A 21,143-nucleotide genomic window follows, 5' to 3' on the forward strand; every position below is an offset into this window, starting at 1 on the left:
GTGTTGTGAACTAGTATTTGTGTCATTTCAAGATACGCATCTTTAAGATTTTATTAATGATAAGAACAATTGATTTTCGCGAATATTTTAGTACTTACGATTACTGGGATAGGGATATGATATTTTTATCGTTTTAAAAGATAAAAAGTAATCAGTTTTTTTTTTCAATTAAAACGTTATCGTTATGAAATACGAACTACTGCAATTATTGAACCGTGCAACAAACAATAATTGGAAATTGACTAAAATACGGAAATAAATTGATTAGCCAGCTGCCCAACTTCGAACTGTGGTTTTCAGTTTATCATTTCATTCACATTGATCCATTTGAAATTTGGAATATCTGAAATAAATATAATTTCTATTTTTTTCAAATAAAAAGTGATCAGTTTTTTAAAATTGGAACAAAATATTTGTTTTCAGTACTCCATTAATGGAGTATCAACAAATTTGTTTCGTACATTTAACAAAAAATTAAGAAATTAAAAATTATATTTCTAAAACGCTATACGAAGGTAGGTACATGAACTTGAAACTATGAAATTAGTTGTTATAAATTTATATATGTAAGTAAAGTTAGATATATAAAAAAAAATAGTTAAATAGTTGCACTTTTTCCATGAATTTTTGATCTTTGCGTCAGATTAAACATTTTGATTGAATTTATATAGCTATATATTTGATTAATTATGATATATGAACTTTAATGAAAACGTTATTTGGAAATCTTTTTTTTAAAGATTTAATAATTTTTTAAAATTTTATATTTTAATATTGTACATCATTATTAATTTAATTATTTTTCTTTAATCTTAAATTTACAAAAAAAATTCCTATCATCTATACAAAAATAAATATAAAATATATCAATAATACCATATTTATATTTTTCTAAAGTTGCGATCCAAGAATTCCAAATCTTTCGAACAATTTACACGATTTAGAGAATGAAAATAATAAAAGAAGTTTCAACGATCTTGTTAGGTCGAGCAATTTAAAGAAAATTACATTTCCACTTCGTTCCAATATTCAGTGTGAGACGAGAATGCGCAATTCGAGCAAAGTCGTGAGACGGTCTTAACCTTCGAACGCAGACACACGTGATTCGAACTCTCTACTTTTGCCTACGATATATGGATTTGATCCTCTTATAAAGTTTACACCAACCAAGTTCTTTTATTTCGAGATACAAGATTATATAATCGTTGAAATAAAATTGAAATAGAATATCGATCTTCTTTCGTCGTCGATTTTCTGATAAAAATCAAAAAAAAAAAAAAAAAAGAAAATTTCGGAGGGATTTCCTCTTCTCGTTTTTTTCATCATATATTTTTAATAGCAATATTCGAACCGATTGGAATCGATTACAGAATGGTCGATGTCAAAGGTCTCCCATTAAAATCTAATATAATTTTCGTAGAATATCTTTTAAATACAGGATTTCGAAAATAAAACTCTGTATTTTCGAAAAAATTTATAAAATAAGAAATTTTGACAAATATTTAACAAAAGTTGAATTCATCGATTTTATCTCAATAATAATATTATTGAGATAATGAGAAATTAATTTATCATCTAAAATCAATGCGAAATCAATCAATGATTATCTTGTACAAAATTGAAAATATCTTTCGTATAATATTCTTTTTCTCAAAGATACGAACGAAGTGTGCAAAATTATTTATCAAACATCGATTTCGACGAAATATCTCAAGGATTGATCAATCATCACGTAATTATTTGCATATTATCATCGAACTGTTTTTACTCCCATGAAAAAGAAAAAAAAATACAGTATGAATAACGCATTAGCGGCCCCCGATGATTGATCCGATTTCACGACTTCCGATCGAGGAACGAAATAAAAAGTGTCGCGTTGTGGGATGGCATCTATAATGAACTTGTTACGCAATCCTTTGGTTGACAGGCTTCCATTAATCGTCGAACCTTGGCTTGTGGCCGCGGATTTCATGCGCAGACACTCGACTAACCTTTTCTCACGATGATGTATGAACTCTCGAATGAGAAAATCGAAATTCAACCTCATCACATTGATCCCAGAAATTCTTTGTCCTTCTCCATTATTTTGATTCAAAAAAGAGATGTACATATATAAATTGATTTTATTTCGAAATATCCATTATCTTTTTTATTATTACGATTTTGATATATATATAATCATTATATCGTCGTCCAGATCATTCCGCCCGCGAATTAGTTTTGAATTTTGAACTTGACGCCATCTCGTATTGACAGGACGAGAACTAACGTATAATAGGAATCGTGGCTTTGATGGATCATTCGATATCGACTGTTCGAAATGAATTTTTTCCGCATAAACGAAATTCCATTTAATCCGTAGTTAGAATAATAATGAAATTTAAAAGAAAAAAACTCAAAGCTTTTCTTTTTAATTTATTAGCAATCGCACAATTATTCGTTTGTCCAATTTGTAATTTATTCGTTACTACTTGTAATTTATTATTGCTGTTTAATGTACACGATTTATTTATTATTTATTACAACACGCACAACAAATATTATAGATGACGACTTTGAATCTATTTTTAAATACGAATAAAATAATTCAATATTACTTTAGAGAAAAATAGAAAAGTATTATTGTTAAAATTCTTATTTATAGGAATACGTGTATATTAAACATATTAAGTTCAATTTTTTATAATGAAATTTTTTTATAATAAAAAATATGTCGATTCGTTCAATATCGATCGAATCGCAATTAATTTCTTTCTTTCTTTTTTTTTTAAATGCACAATGTGGGTTAACGAAAAAAAAAAATGATATAGTATAGCAGAAATATCACGAAATAAATATGCGAATACATTTGCATTTGCCACGCTTTTTTCTCTCTTTCTCCTCATCTCCCTCCTCCACTATTACTCTTTTTTCTCCACTCTTTTTATTTATCTCTGTGACATCAGTTTTTTCTACTCTTCGTTGCTCTTTGTTATTTATCAGTCGTGGCATCATCTTTTCTCCTTCTAATGATATTATCTTCCATTATGATAGTGTTGTACACAATTTTTATTTCTGTCGATATTTATTTTATGTTTTTTTCTAATTAAACACATTTTTTTATAATTATTCTTTTTATAACGAGACAATTAAATCAAAATTTCGTCGAGAAGGGAAGTGTTTCTTTTTTTTTTTTTTCTATGCTTTTCATAGACATGATGGACGACATTATTCGTTTCCGTGAAAAGATATTTATAAATTTCACGAGTTAGGTAAAAATATTTGAATTTTCGAATATCTTTTAAATATTTTAAAGATTTAAACGAACATTTTCTTTTATTCAATTTTATAAATCCTAATAGAAATAATATTTTTTGAGAAGCAATCTACGTATAACGATTTGATCGTGCAAATTTTCATTCGAGTTTTTACTTTGAATCTAATTATTGTTTGCGAATTATCTATTTTACTTTATTTTACTTTCGATTCATTAGATACTCGTATAATTCAAATCTAATCTAATCGAACCATCTGTCTTAACAATGATTGATATTTTAAGCGACAATAAATATATAATATCGTTCTTTCAATGAAAAGTGAATCACCGTTAAGAATAGATTTAATTTTGCGTGTATACAGGGTGTTACATATTTGCGAGACATCTTTGAAAGTTTGCATTAAATAAAGCATGACAGAACGACATAACCTTACTTTCCTCTCGTTTCATCCAATATAAAATTAAATTTATATATTTAATAAATAAATCTATATTTACATATATATATATATTTTCGTATACGTGTTAAATCGATCTTTCTAAGGTGACCCGCGAATATATTAATACCCTATATGCATATATTAATACTCTAATTGATGATAAATCGATCGCTTTGATTAGTCGGAAAGATTAGCCAGCTGGCGTGAATGAAGCGTGCAAAAATAGCCCACGGCGAAATAAATATAACGGAGAATTATTGCGTCAATTGTGCGTCCTTGTTATCAACCGTGTTACACGCGAGTAATTGCCATCCTCGATGGTTCCAACGACATACTCGACCATACGTCACATCGTTATGTCCACCTATCCGCGCGCCTACGTTTTTAACCAATTTTCTTCCATTCCAAAAATTTCGCTTATTTATTTATTCATATCCCTTCCAAAAATTAATTTAGACATCCGCATTTAAAATTATATTACTTGTAAGCATTTTAAAAACACCAAAACAATTTAGAAATCATAACTCATAAGAGATGATCAGAATCCATTGCGGAGAATTAATTAATCCGAATCTGGTTTTATTTCAAAAATTTCACTTATTTATTTACTTATATCCCTTCCAAAAATTAGTTTAGATTTAAAATTATATCAGTTATAAGCATTTTAAAAACGATTTAGAAATTATCGTAGCTCGTAAGAGATGATCAGAATCCATTGCGGAGAATTAATTAGTCGGAATCAGGTTTTATTTCACCAAAACGATTTAGAAATTATCGTAGCTCGCAAGAGATGGCCAAAATATTGCAGAAAATTAATTAATTAGAATCTGGTTCTATTTCAAAAATTACTTATTTATTTATTTATATCCTTTCCAAAAATTAGTTTAGATATCCGCATTTAAAATTATATCACTTGTAAGCATTTTAAAAACATCAAAACGATTTAAAAATTAGCTCATAAGAGATGGCGAAGAATATTGCGGAGAATTAATTAATCGGAATCTGATTCTATTTAAAAAATTTCACTTACTTATTTATTCATATTCCTTCCAAAAATTAGTTTAGATTTAAAATTATATCACTTGTAAGCATTTTAAAAACACCAAAACGATTTAGAAATTATCGGAGGTCGTAAGAGATGATCAGAATCCATTGTGGAGAATTAATTAATCAAAATCTGTTCTATTTCAAAAATTTCACTTACTTATTTATTTATATCTCTTCCAAAAATTAGTTTAAATTTAAAATTATATCACTTATCACACTGTAAGCATTTTAAAACACCAAAACGATTTAGAAATTATCGTAGTTTGCAAGAGATGGCCAAAATCCATTGTGGAGAATTAATTAATCAGAATCTGGTTTTATTTCAAAAATTTCACCTATTTATTTATTTATATCTCTTCCAAAAATTAATTTAGATTTAAAATTATATCATTTGTAAACATTTTAAAAATTATCGTAGCTCGCAAGAGATGATCAGAATATTGCGGAGAATTAATTAAATCTGGTTCTATTTCAAAAATTTTGTATCGCATAAAATGAGTCGCAATTTTTACGATACTCACGAGTACTCGTCCTTCTAAATCGGATCAAGAATATAAGATATCGTAGCGCTCGCAACGATTTCGAGAGATCGTTGGATCGATCCCGCTCGCTGAAAAGAGCCGGAGAGACGGGAAATGAAGTCGCTTAAGATTCCGAGGACGACGAGGCCGGGGATGGAGGAGAAGCATCCTTGGTCATTTAAGTTCTGGTAACGTTTTCGTGCTGTTCCAAGCTGCCGAGATCCCGGTGAAAGTTTAACAATGAACTTCCACCGGGCATCATTGAGAGTTCAGTTCCCGAAGAAACCCCGTTTCAGCAATTCTAGACGGTCGTTATATGGGTCGGGTATGGTGGCAAATTGAGTAACGAGCAATTGTTGGGTCAAATAGTATCGCGTGGTGTTGCAAGTTACGCTAACGAGACACACCGTTCTTCCTCTGATTTCGATGAAACTTTACACGCAACACAGGAAATTTTCAACTTGCTACGTATAACACGACATATAATGGATACGAAAGAAAGAAATACAATCGAAACAATGCTGACTTTTATTATCCAATTGGTTTTTAAATTATTTTAAATTGAAAACGTAAAAAAAAATTGGAAATATCAAAGTGTCCTATTTCAGTTGTCTAATCGATTCATCAATTCTACTTGTCCGATTATATTACTTGTCCAATATATCCAACATATATAATCTTTTATTTATCCGATTATAAACTATTTATATTATTTATTCGAATATATTTTTTTACTTCATATTATTTATTTAACCATCTCACTCTATTTCATACAACACAATCATAATAAAATTTTCTCAAAATATTATTTCCAATAATAGAACGAAAGAAGAAGTACTCTTGTTATCCAATCACGTAATACATAATGCATTTCTTTTTATTCTTTATCATTCAAAGAAAGAAGGAAAGAAAAGAAGAAGAGCCAATTTCAAGAGTGGAACATCATCAACGGGTATTCAACCGAATCCATCCGATTCACAATCATAATGTACTCTCAATGAAAATTCGACAAGGAGAGGGTTGTAATCGTAGAGAGGTAGCTTTTTCAGTGGCAAGAATAATGAAGCGGCTCAAGTAATTCCGAGTAGATGTGTAGTCGATATGTAGGTTAATTAGGTAGGTACCGCCATTGCTAGGGATCGATTCAGTAAACAGAGGTCGTCACGAACAAAGCCTAATGACTGCCGAAATAATTTCCAAGCAATATCTTAATATTCTCTCCCCTCTCTCTAATGCTCGTTTTATCCCTTGTTCTCGTTAAATCTAACCAAACTATATTTTTATACACACGAAAATGGAGAAATATACGATATAAATCGATGTGTTAATCCTTTCGTCGAATCGTTTTAAATATTCGTAGTATTCGGTAGAATATTTATATTTTATGATAAAGATAAAACATTTCAGAGTTTTTAACATTATTGGAGTTAAGAGTATCGTAGATGATTTCGTTGTCATCAAAGTATCCATACATATCTTATGTTTTTAATTCGATTATTCGACTTTTTAACATTCGCATTATTAAGAGTATCGTAGATGATTTCGTTGACAAAATTAAAATTAATCCGAAAGAATCATCAAAGTATCCATATATATTTTAACATTACGTTTTTAATTCGATTATTCGAGTTTTTAACATTCGCATTATTGGAGTTAAGAGTATCGTAGATGATTTCGTGGTCATCAAAGTATCCATACATATCTTACGTTTTTAATTCGATTATTCGAGTTTTTAACATTCGCATTATTAAGAGTATCGTAGACGATTTCGTTGACAAAATTAAAATTAATCCGAAAGAGTCAATCAAAGTATCCATATCTTAACATTACGTTTTTAATTGGATTATTCTTCCCCCGATATCGATATTCCACTATTTTATAAATCGAGGAAATCGGCATATTAATGGAAAACCGTTTAATCCTTCGCTCAATTCCACCGTCTTACACGATTCATCGACTGCAACGATTCGATGCACTGGATGTATATCGGATAATTTCTAGATAAACAAACGTTTAAATCGATATCAGGAATCCGTGGAGCGTGTACGTTTGCCAAACGATCGTAACAACGACGGATTTAATCCGCAATAAAAATGTGGCTCGGCTCTTTCCTCGATAACTATTCTGCAACGATAACAAACAAGCGGAAACATGGAACGTTTCCGCTTTTCTCATAATATTTCTATCCAGCTCCGATGATTGACAATTCGCGATCCTCGTAGAGAAACAGGGGAAACAGTTTTTACCTCCGACAATCGAAAGATACGATTCCAATTGAATCGCGTATTTACGCGTTTCCATAAAGCGATCCTTCAGTTTCTTCCTTTTCCATATTCCTTTTTTCTCGTAAATAATAGAATACAGACAATGGATAATTAATACGATCCCATCAATTATTATTTTTTAATTATCGATTAAAATCTAATTTGTAACGAATAACGATGCGATAAGGATCATTTTGTAATCAAAGGTAAATTGTGTATTATTAATCATAAATATTTTAAAAATAATTCTTATCGATTTTACTTACGAATTGTTAAAAATATTTGTTGAAAATTGCCAGTACGAAGAATGAAAAATAAATAAACAAATAAATTAGTACGATTTCTTCGAGACTTTGTATTTAAAAATCGATATTTTCATCGATTTCCGTATGGCGGAAAATAAAAAATTCATAGGGCATCAACATATCGAGGATCAACATCGTTCGTGCATAACGGGCGCATTGTACGTGGAAGATTGATGAGTAATGCGTTGGATAACTCAATTCTATCGACAGAAATGTCACGAGATGCATAGAATTATTGTTATGTCGTCTCTGAATCCCGTAACCTGGCCAAGATATTCCTTTTTCTTCGTTTATGACAGGCTTTAAACCAGAATTCAATCGTGCTGATCGTTTCGAAAACGATTATTAAATGTTGTGTGGATCCACACAGTCAATTAATCCGAAAGAGGTTAAAAATATTCAGTGATATATTTACATACAATAATTAATCATTTGTCGATCGATTTTAAGAAATATTTTGTATCTAACCATCGAGATAAATTTTTTTTTTTTCTTTGCCCAACTCATTAAACTGGCAGCCGCGTTATCGCATCTGTTCAAACACAATTACATTTTCCATTATATTTATCGAGTAAATACGTCAAGACCGTATCCTCGCTACAGAAACAAGATCCATCCTCTTATTTTCCTTCCGTGAGATCGGTCTTGGAAACTTAAGTGGCAAACGAAGAATAAAATTGTGTTCGATCGTAATTGGATCTTCGAACGAAACTTTTCTAATTGATATCGAGTTAGAAGAAACTATTCGTTTGTTTTCCATTTTCCAAACCGATTTCATCTCTCTCCCGGTGTAAAGAAAAATATTATCTTTATTTCGATTACGGATCGAACGTAAAAATTTTCAACACTCGATTTCAAAATCAAGACGAAAATCAACAACGAGAAATTGTTTATTTTCTAATTGAAACGTTTAAAATTTACCGAGATAGACGCGTGCAAACATTTCACCGACGAATGTAGGACAGGTTCAAAGAGGAGCACAGTGATCCTCAAACGCAACTACGACAAGAATATCACTCTTCGATATTCTAATTTTCTACGACTTGTATCAAGATATCAATACGGAACGTAATCGTTCATTGTTATTCGTGAAATCGAATCAATCAACGATACAAAGCTTCACAAACGAAACTTTGACTTTTCGAGCGAGAAGAAATGAAAAATTTCGTCATCAAAACCAAACTCGGGAAATGGAAAAAAAAAAAGAAAAAGAAAAAGCCATGCCATTGAAATTACTTTTTGTTTCATTAAGACAGTGGCGGGGATTGTGAATGGATATCTGCAACCCAGTGACCTACATTTTTTCTTCCAGTTTTTCTGGAAATCGTGTCTGTCATTTGTCTAGAGTTTCGAATGAGTCAAAGGATACGAACGAGAAGAGATCCGACTAAGGATAAGGATGGAGGATAAGTGATTAAGAAATCTTTTCTTTTCTTTCACGCGATGATATTTCGAAAACTGCAAGTTATATCGAGACAAATGGGCAAGCTTTCGTATTTCTAACAATTTCTTTCTTTCATTCATCGACTGGAAACCGCTATTTTTCCAGTTATTATATTTGGAGCAATTTAAACTTTTTCCTAATTTTGACACAGTTTGATCGAGTATTATTATATAAGTTAAATTATACAATAGATATATTTATTTCTAAAAAAAACTATATAAACTATATAACTATATTATAATTTTAATAACGAAATATCGAGGACTCTGAATCGATTTTAAAAAAAAATTTTTTCGACTTCACCTTTCATCATTAATACTCGAATAAGAAGAATCATCCTTTTATCGTACCACTTGAAATATTAATCAAAGAATATTCGAATGCAATTATCTCGAGAATATTTTTTTTTTTTCAATTTCACCCTCTAACCGTGAATTCTTCAGACGCTGACCAAATGTGGGATCTGCTCTTTCATATGGTGAAATTGAACTCCAGTTATCTAGCTCTGGCCTTAATCTAAAGGATTATTACTTATTTTTCCTCTCTCTCTCTCCCTCTCTCTCATGCCTTGCCAACTTATTACTCTGTCTTTACTCGTCCCTCCCTGAGAGAAGACAAAAGAAGAGAAGCGAGACCGAGTCATAGAGATGTGATGGGATTGAATTGTCGATAGAAATCGGTCGGTCGATGATCGTTCCAGTTTCTGGGAACGTGTAGAGAGACGGAAGACTGAATAAGTTGTATTTCCGTGGCGTTTGAATATTGATCAATCGTTTGGTCGGTGATATAGCTTGCCTCGTAGTTGCATTCCCTCTTCTCGTTCCATTGGGAATTTGTGGTCGAGTTTCTGGATGCGGATGGAAGTGGATCTTGCTGTTTTCAAGAGTTTTTTTCCTTTTTCTTCTTTTTTTTTTTTTTTTCTTCTTCTGGTTTCGACTTTATGTTCTATTACTCTGTTTCTCATCCAGCGATGACAGCTTTCGAAGGACGTTTTTCTTCCTTTTATGTATTTCTAAATCCATTTATGCTCTTCTTTTTTTTTATTCTTTCAATAAATTTTCTATTTTTAAAATTTTTCTCCAGGAAAATGGAATTACGTCCTCCAAGGTTTATTTGAAAATTATTATTTCCCTCGAACAAACATTATCCTTCGTTTATCTGGTATTTATTTATTTTTTAGCTTGATACAGATATCTCATAAAAAAAAAAAAGAAGAAAAAATAAAGAGGGACGAAAGGTTTTATTGTGATTTGTCAGAAAGGTTTTATAGCAGAGCTAAGCCTTAAATGTTGGAAGGGATTAGAAGCAGATCAGGAATTTTATGTAGAAGAGGGTTGCGAAGACAGTCCCTGAAGAAAGTATACGATTAAAAAACCTATAGATTTTTTACGTAAATTTGAAAACAATTTGAAAAAAATATTTTTGCAAAGAACATAAATTATTCGTAAATTATTAGAAAATTTCAGAAATTAATTTAAGATAAATTTTCAACGAATTAAATTGTACATTCGCAGAAATAATGGAATAAAACAACGATAATTTTCAATTTCGATGAATGATCGAAGAGAATGAAAGAGAATGTAATTTTTCGAAACTCAATCGTTGCAGAAAACTTGGTTTTTTACGCGAAAAACTCAATTATTTGTGTCGCAACGAAGCAACCTTTAACTAAAAGAAAAATATAGAATAATATAATTAAGTAGGAAACTACTATCACGCTAAATTAATAAAAATGCAAATATTTATTTTTTAAGTGATATTTTTATCTTATAGTTGCAAAATAAAATTAAATTTTTGTACGAGTAATTTTATTTCTTGTGAAACGAATTTATTCTAAAAACTTTTTTTTAATCGTAATATTTCACGTATCTCATTATATTTTTTATCTCGTAAGTATGTAAACTAAAAAGTAGAACTATAAATAATTTATAAAATAGACATCAAAGAGAATTGTGTTAAGCTATCTAACCTTCTAGAAATTTTTTCTAATGATTTTAAATTTCCATTATTATTTATTATTCTTCCTTGGCTCCCAAAAATTTAATAAATAGCAGCATGTTAAGATTTAAATTCATAACACCAGATTGAATGATGTAATATAAAAAATGTAAATATTACATTATATTCCCTTAAATTATATTCCATTTCTTTAATTTCTTAGTTGGAAAAAATTTTAAATCACGATGCAAGAGTACGTGCAAGAGGCATACGAAAAATTAAATTCGTTTCGCTCACTTTTTTCCCAGGAGAAAATTTTCTAAAAAAATTTTTTGAGCTATAAACAACGAGAGAAATTATTTTTTCATACTCTACTTCCTAAAAGAAAAATCGACGAAATCCTACGCGTCACCTTTTTTCCCGCCATTAATCGACTTTTAATTTTCTTCCGTGAAGGAAAACAAAATGAAACTTTTCGTATCTTCCTTATCGAAGAAAACGAAACAACATTGAAACAAAGAACACAAAGTGTTGTAACAATTTCTGTCATTGTATTGAAAAATTGCTCGATGATTGATCCGAATCGTCTCTTTGTTTCTCTCGCCTTGTATCGAAGAGGCGTTTCATCAAGATTTTCGGGAGAAAAAATAAGAAACTAGATAGCCGGTATCGAATTAACCAGCAATTTCTGATCCATCGATTGACATCTTTTCAACGAGTTACCAGATAACACAAACTATGTTATCTATGGTATCTTCTCCTCGTTGTTACCAAGGTTTTCAAGGTTGGATTGGTTTACAACGCGTACCGACTCTTATTTTATCTCTTGGATCGGTTTACTCTCCGATCGATCAGTGAATCGAGCGTTATTCGAGATGCTTTCCAAGATACCGGAGGATTCGTTTCGATGGAAAATTGGAAAATAGAAGTGAAATTGAAGAACCGTTAATGGAAAATATTTTAATCGATAATTTATAAGATATTCGATTCGAAATGAAAGAATGATACGATGAAGTATCGATGATGATTCCACGATATTTATCTTGCCAAACAACTCGATATATTTTAAATTATCTTTTTAATATCAATCAGAAGAATAACAATAGATTGGTTTATTCTGCAATATATTTATATATTAACAAATTTTTGAATGATCGTTACAAGATGGTGAAAATGGGATTCGTCATTGTCTGGAAGAGAATCTGCAGACACAGAAAGCTCTTTCTATCGATTTGCACGTGGCTTTGGCCACTGGGAATGCGTTCGAGGATTTGTTCGAAATGAGATCCGTTTCCAAGGCATAGTCACTTCTTTGCTAGTCAAAGGAAAAATTAAATCTGCGGCCGATCTCTTCCCAACGTCTATGCTTTTCAATTCCACTTCAAAGGAACGCGGACGGCAGGGATCCGACTGGATAGGTCAACTTTTATTGTACAAAGACTGTTTAATCGTGTCCAACTGATTTGATCCGGGATTTCTCGGGGATTTGTAGGAAAATGCATCGTTTGCTCGCGAATAAAATCAAATTTTTCTATAACCTTATCTTTCAAGTTAAAATTCGAATGGAATTGTTCGAGTGAAATTTGTAAAATTATTCATTTCGTTTAAATATGAAAATTTTTACTTATTTTATTTTTAAGAGAAAGAATATATATATGTATGTGTGTGTGATATACATTAATAACCAACCAATCATCAGAAAGTCAATGATCGATCAATAATTGATAAATGATCGATCAGGAGATAATCAATCAGTGATCCGTCAATCGTCACTTACCACTCAGTTAATAATCTTTCAGTATTCAACCGATAGTCAACCAATAATCAGCTAATATACAAGTTACAAGTTAATCAATCAGTGGTCAAATGATCAAACGATGAACAGCAAGCAATCAATGGTCAATGATTGATCAATGACTAATCGATCACTATATAAAATTAGACTATCAATTATTTATATCATTGAATAATAACTGTTCCAAGAACTTATTTTATCTATACATATGTATTACTACTAGTAATCACTTCAATAATTCCCTAATAAATGAACCCTTAAAGTTTCTTTTTTATTCGTATTTCAAAAAATAAAAAAGATAATTCATTTTCGTTCTTCGTTTATATAGAAATATGAGAGGAATTAATTTAGACGTAGAAATATTTGGAAAATTATTAATACGCGCTTAAGTGTTAAATTAAACCCAAGTACCTTTAGCAGGATGAAGGAGGATTTAGCTAATACCGTTCAACATCGAGGATATAATCTTTTGGTTAAATATAAATCAATTTAAAGTGGAAATTTCCATTGAATTCACTACAGTTACATCCAAGATTTTGTTTTCAAATTTCGAAATTAAAATAGACATATTATTCAATTTTTCTCCAATATTTTATACATAATAATTTTAAATGCACGTTATGAAATTAGAGGAGGAATGATGCGATCGACTATGCGATCGAGAAACGATGGGACGACGAGAAAAAGCAGTGAGCGAATAAAGCGTTTCAGTGACAATGGACCGTCTATGGTCAGACGCGCTTTGCATCTTCTATAATAGTTCTCTATTCTTTCCGAGAACTGCAGATACGTATGCATTATTTGGAAAATAATGCCTAGCAAATGTCGGCTTAATAATACCTTAAAAAGACATTTAGGAATTTTGAGGATATTTTATTTTTTTATCTTAATAGATTTTTCAACGTATCAAATATTTTTCTCTCTTAATCGAGCAGTATCCTATTCATTTCTTAATTATTTTTATCAAAATCTTGGCAAATTATATAATTATCTCGATTATCGAAAATACTTTTCCTTGAGAATGAAACGATATACGATAAACATATTAAAAATAGATTTTAAACTTAATCACATCCAAAAGCGAAAAACATGAACGCAATATAAGATACTTTTCAACGAGATGTAAAACCGGGACCATTTTGTTTTTCAGGAGTAAAGTAGCAGCCGCTCTTTTGAACAAGCATCTACAAATCAATGGCATTTCCGCCGGTTTGGCCACACTTCCGACCGTGGATCAATCGCCGGATCCACAACCAGAGGAGCCACAGATCACGAGCAGCAGCAAAATGAGAAGAGAACGAAAAGCTGCGAGAACGTTAGGAATTATTATGTCAGCGTTTCTAGCATGTTGGCTACCTTTTTTCCTATGGTAAATTTTCCAATTTTTTATTTCTTTCAAACGTCGTTAATTTTTCTCCATTTTTCTTTAAAATACGTTCCACTGTTATATACATATATAAATTTGATACAGATTTGACAAAATATAACGTTATTTGAAAAATTGATAATATTAAATTTCATGTAAAAATATTACATCGTTGAATTAGATATCATTTGTTCAAGTATATATAGAAGGTACAATTAATACAGTCAAAATTGCACGTTCGAGCTTCTACCGAAATTCAATCATCCTTTCACCTCTTTGTATTTGTTGATTAGTTTACGATATCAATTTTCAGAAGTTATAAATTCACGACTGTTCGTATTTTATCGAAAATTTTTGTTTCTCTGCTTAGTAAAATTAGAATTTTTAAACAACTCTCTATTTACATTTATATTTTTTACCTCTTTTCCATATTTCTATATTTAAAGATACGAAATATCGTTGAAATATTCTAAATCGTTTAAACATCAAATATCTTTAAGCATTTTCTAAACTAATTATTATTTCTCCAAATATAATAGGAGAAAGATGTAAAATTCCAAATGTTTAAACATTCCTTAATTACTGGAAAAAAATCGATTCCCCACTCGCGTTTTTCTTATTATTTTTGATCCAGTTAAGTTCTCGTTTTAACGAGATCCAAGGAACACAATCCAAGTTAAATCGACTTCGTGGTAATTAGGAAAACTCATTTGAATATATTAAAATGTTGGAAGGGAGCGTTTCACGTGGCCTAAAATCGGTTCGAAACTACTTCCATCAAATTAATGCAATCGCGATTACAACCACTGATATTCCCCTGTTTGCTTTTCTTCCGAATTCCTTTCCAATTTCTTTTCACAGAAAAGGAAAAGAAAAAGAGGAAGAGAAATTTATAACGAGAAAAAATTGAATCGAGACGGTAATTCCAGCATCAAAAATATATTAAATAAATAAAATTGGATCGAAATAATATTATTAATTAAAATGCCGGGATTTATTTGATCATTGCATATTTTCAGTGTGGAAAAATCTTCTTTTCAGATCGTTTAGATTCGTTAATATCGGATATTTTTATTTAATTGAAATGGTTCCGACAAACAACTCGTTAAATCGTTAAAAAAACGAGCACGTATCAATCCCACCGTCTTTCAACGAAATTATATTTTTCAAACGTTAATGAACTTTGATCATCTCGTTCGTTTATAGAATTTTATTCACAAAACCACGAATACGACAGAATATGAAACGTTTAACGTGTAAAATTCAGTTTGAATTTATTTAATTTCACGATAATGCGATTCTCATAAATGAATATTATTAAAGTAATATCAATCGAACAAAATTAATTTTCCTTAATATAAATGAAATATTGGAAATACGGGACAAGAAGTTTTCGAGGTGAAATGAAATTCTACGTGAAATAAATAATTTAATATTATTGCTGTTGCGATTGAATAAAAATGTATCGTAATAATTAATTAATGTAATTACTACTAGCATCGAGTTTGGAAAATTTGTAAAACGAAATCTTAGAGAAAAGAATTAAATATGGATATAATTATTACATTTGAAAGAAGAAAGAATTCAAAGGTAATTTTTATAAAACGTGCATTTTATCAAAACGATACTTGCATTACTTTTGATTACTTTTCCCTATTTATAACTTTTACGACAAAATAAAGTTGTTCAAATAGCTTTCACAAACCTGTATACCTGATTTCTTCTACTATTAAAAAAGTTTTCTAGAGATCAGAGCAAATAATGGTTGGACAATATCGTGTTCAGAGAATGGATTGAATAAGATTGAAACTAAAATTTCAACCAATATATATATATATATATATATATATATATATATATATTTAACAATCTAAATATTTATTTAAAATTTTCAGAATTCAAAGATTATCAAAGGAAAGAAAATATTTCAATCAATCAAAATTGACTTAACTCGATAAAAACTTGTCGATACTAACTTTTCCTCACATTTCCAGAATTTTCTAAATTTCTCCCAAATCTTACATTGCTTATTCTTTCCAATCAGAGTTAATTGATATACATAGCCAACGATACACGACGATTAAATTTCCACCAATTCTTGGCGAAAAAAAAAAGAGCGATCACGAGAACTGCGCACGATGGTCCACATCCTTTCCTTCTAAATATCTATTCTCGAAGACCACGTTCTCCTCCACCCCGTCCCTAAAATTTCCACTCGAACGCCCTAAAGGCCACTTTTAAAAATAGTCGAGGGTAAAAAGTAGGTTCTACTGGTTCGCTGGAATTTCGATGGGCCGGCCCTCCATGTGCTCGAGTGCTTTCGATATTGCGGTGCATCCCAAAATTCCTAAGGGCTTAGTAACGTGACCGGCGAGCGGAGGGGTTGTGGATAGGGGGTGATGCCAGGGCCCGATCGATAACGTCTCGAGAGTGAAAGAAGCCCGTGTACAAGCTCCGCGATCTCGAGTGATTTGCACAGGATATTATACTTGTCCAACTTCTTCGTCACCTTGTAACCAGAGAAATGTAAGCGTCATCGACGCTTCATCTTTTCTTCGTGGCATTAATCGATTACTTCACAAATGTGAGATTATCGTTGATTAAGAAATAAAATAATATTATAAAAAAATATTTTATAAATTCTTCAGACAGATTGTGGTAAAAGAAAATTTTGACTTACTGTAATTATAAGTTGTACAGATTGTTCGAGAAATCAATGGAAAGGATTCTTCAATGGCGACTTTTCTATATAATTTCGAAACAATTTCTTCTTTCGCGAAAATTTTCCTTTCGATTTTCTTATTAACGAGTTATTAATAAAAAATATGCAATTAAGAGATATACCGAGTAAGTGTTGGGTACGTGCTGTTGGCGAGTCGCCAACATAGTTTGAACAAACGAGTCAAAGCTATAATGATTTATTTATTGCTACTCACGAAATAAGAAAGAATTTAATAGAAATTTTGTCCAACAATTATCGAGCACACGTTTTCGATTTCGACATATGTTATTTTGATTTTGTTCGGTGATTCATTGGTGGCACGTACCCAACGCTATCGTCATATACGCTTTGCGATGATTTCAGACCAATGTTTTTAATAATTCATCGATGAAAAGTGAAAAATTGCTTGAAATCGTCTCAGGAATCAGCAGTTGATCCATCACGAATCGATCAAATTTTCGTTGCAAGATTTCTTCCTAAGATCTATCAAGATCTTGGAAAAGAGAATGTTCCACTTGCGATCTTCTATTCACGATGTTGAACAGTCTCCAATATTATAAATATCCACTTCCTTTGACGTTTTACATCCAGTATTCGTGACTGAAAAATTGGCTACTAGTTGGATGTCGTAGAGATGCTTTCCGATACATCTCACATTCTACGCGTATCCACCACTTCTCATGTTTCTGAATCTTACGAGTCGAAGAAATTTTCGAGAGACGAGTTCGTTTTTATTCGAATGCGATATCCTGATAAAATGTGAAAAAATAAGCTTGACTCAATTTTCAAAAGGATAAACAATCTTATTTTTAATAGAATTCTATAATAGCGGAAAAATTGTAAAGAAAATTACGTTTTAAATATAAAATCTAAACTAACACGCGCGCTTTTCCAATTTAAAATAAACGTCATATAAATGGTCGTCAAAATTTGCTTACGATTTAAATTACTGGATATCGGGAATCATCACCAAGCGCGATTCACTCGTCGCTTTCTCTCGGTCCAAAAAGTGTCCCCCTGTCAACTGTCGTGCATACGTTATGAATAATTTCTGCATCGCGTACACCGTCCACGTCTGGCTACAATTTACCACTGTTGCATCGACGGAAATGTGTCCCACCGATTCTGACAAATGTATTCTGGCCTGTTATCGCTGGGACAGAAGCGCATCTCGCATACCGCCAGATTCTGCCCATCCCCTTTGTTTATCGAATTTTCATTTGAAAACGCCATTGTTACGCGAGTTTCCGTTCTTCGTTCCAATGGTCAGCCTCTCGAAGAGGGAAAGAGAAAGAGAGAGGGAGAGGAAAAGATCATTTTTGAAACGAGGCGTTGAATAGAAATAAATAAAACTCCAATTGTCTCGATTGTTTAAAGTTTGATTCGTTGTTACACAGATTTTAATGGTTATTGGATAATGGATAGCGATCTAGCAACACCAGAGGATTGTACGTTTTTATTGTACCAATTCGCGTAGCTCGATACGCGTAACTGAAACAAATTGTAGTCGCATTCTGATTGGAAAACTGTTAAAGGGAAAATTATTGGAAGGAAAGGAAAATCGATATCTCTTTAATTCTTTCTAGCTTCTAGTTTTCCACATCGTTTCGAAAATGGATTTTATCCGGATTTTTTGACCGACACTTTATATTTTCTCGAAACTGGGACTGGATAGACGAGAAATATCGATAAAAAAAGGAACTTTATTCGTACTGTAAGAAAATATATTCTTCGGATAATAGGACGAGATTTATAAAAAGGTGTTTGAAGAGTAGATTTAGATATAATCCGGATTATAACTAAAAAATTCGCTTCGTTTCTAGTTTCTTCAAGCACCCTCGAGTCAATTAAAATATTAACCTCCGATTTTTAACTTTGTTGTAAAAATTAATCCTTAATCCTTTCAATAAAACTTTATTCGATCTATTTAACAAAAACCCATTCGATAAAATAATACAATACATCATATTAGAAAGGAAATATCCGTTAAAGTAATAATTCTCTTCGGATAAATTTCTCCAAATAATAAATTTTCTATTTTGTATCGTAATAACATTTTGTTGCTCTGATAGAAATCTAATAAAAACGCGGCATGAATGAAAGAAAATAGAAATAATACGTGATGTAATGTAAAAAATAAAAGACGATAAATGATATTACACATCCCCGTCATTTTAGCGCGAAAATATTCAGCGTTTCGGAAAATTGCATGCGCATTAACGCGGCCATTCGAATATAACCGCGATGTGCCACACGAGAGGGCTAATGTAGAAAGTTCATTTTGTATGCATGGAATTAACCGTGCCGCGTGCTTCGAATTTGCTAGATTTTGTCACGAACAACGAAAATTTCCACCCACACCCACGGGCAACGGCTCTACGATTTTCAATAGTTTCACCATGCTTTCCGTGTCGAGAATCTTGTCCGGATATTTTCGCGTATCGATCTCGAATCCAAGTCGAATTTCGCGCAACGACACCGGCGGATTTGTAATGGACCTTAGATTCTAACGGCTCCCAACGGATCCGCCAAGTTAATCTCGTCGATAATCACTTGCAAGATAGCTTCGTAAGGGTGTTAGGATACAAGTACCATGATACATCGTCGAATAGTTTAATTTTTATGACAAAGAGAATTTTTTTCCTATAATTTTATTTTCACGTACGAAGATTGGAAAATTTTTGATATTTATTTCGTTTCTAACGAAAATATAAAAGTATTTTATACTTTTGTACTTTTCCTAAAAATATTTCACGATATCAAGATACCAAAGTACGAAATAGTGCATTACTATTGCTTGGATAAAATAATAACGAATTATCAAGAAATTTTATAAATTTTAAGTTATACGATCGTAATTATAGACCTATACCACTTTGTCACTTAGGGGTTACTAGATCCACTCTTTATCACTTAGGGGTACTAGTTCATCATTCTAAATCATTCCATCAAATTCCTCTAAATTATTAGATATAAAATATAAAAAAAATAGCTTGAAAAATATTTTTCCTAAATTTCTGCCATTACATGAAATGATTATCGAAGAGACGACATTATCATCGGTATTTTAATCGTTTCCTGCAAGTTTCACACATCCTCGTCGATAAAAGGAAATGGAGAACCTCCGTGATTTCCTGACCCGTGGAACGATTTCGTGAATCGTGATTTCCACTGCAAACATTCATTTCCCCAATGTTTTCAGCTGTCTCATCGAATTGGCGGAAGTTATCGCGTTCGTTTCTTCCCTACTTCCCTTTGGCTATGTTACTCACGATTCCAACTTGTGTATACCCTTGCGAGATGTTTTTCCTCGTCCAAACTTTGTTTCGGAGTTTCTTAGTACTTCTGGAGTAAGGAGGAACCGTGAACAGTACTTCTTGTTTCATGGAAACGAATGAAATGTCTCGAGAATGGCCCCTATGCTTTTTCTTAACCTGTCTTCGAGCAAAAACTCGTAAATATGGAATGGGTTTCACGGATTTAATTCCCTCCATTTTGTAGAAGAAAATCGGAAAGAAAAACTTTTAATATTTCTACCGAATTAAAAATATTTTTGAGAAAATACAGTTTATTAATTTAAGAAACAAGTATACACATAAGATTTCTTGTTATAAATAATTATAATACGAAGAAATAAGAGTACTTTAATTTAAAAAAAATATATGTAATTTAAAAACATTATATTTTCTTCTAATTTTCACTTTCGAATCAATTTGCGTAATTGTATTGTATATCTTTCGTAAAATCCTATCATTTGTCCAATGTCGTAATGATAAATCAACGTTTTACCCTAATTTTCACAAATTATTTGTTATCACGTCATGCAAATGAATCAAACATATCTTTCACTCGACGAAATCCAATTAATCCAAATATGATCGCTATCATCAAGTTTGATGCATTAAATAATTACAATATCGAAGGATTTATATTAAACACAACGCTTAATCAAACTTAAATCTTAAACCAAAGATTGAAGGCTTTGATGGTTCGGCCGAGATACGAGACATGAGCCTTCCGGTAAGCCGTAATCCTCGAGAAAGTT

General features: G+C 31.3%; 1 protein-coding gene across 1 annotated transcript in view; it reads left to right on the forward strand.

Moving 5' to 3' along the window:
* LOC413698 (octopamine receptor beta-1R) overlaps positions 1–21,143 on the forward strand; it is a 61,390-nt gene that overhangs the window by 33,639 nt on the left and 6,608 nt on the right. Inside the window, exon 3 of the mRNA XM_397139.5 lies at positions 14,161–14,379. Coding sequence (XP_397139.3) covers positions 14,161–14,379 — 219 coding nt within the window. The remainder of the gene's footprint in view (positions 1–14,160; positions 14,380–21,143) is intronic.

Source organism: Apis mellifera, linkage group LG7 (assembly GCF_003254395.2).
Source record: "Apis mellifera strain DH4 linkage group LG7, Amel_HAv3.1, whole genome shotgun sequence".
Classification (NCBI taxonomy): domain Eukaryota; kingdom Metazoa; phylum Arthropoda; class Insecta; order Hymenoptera; family Apidae; genus Apis; species Apis mellifera.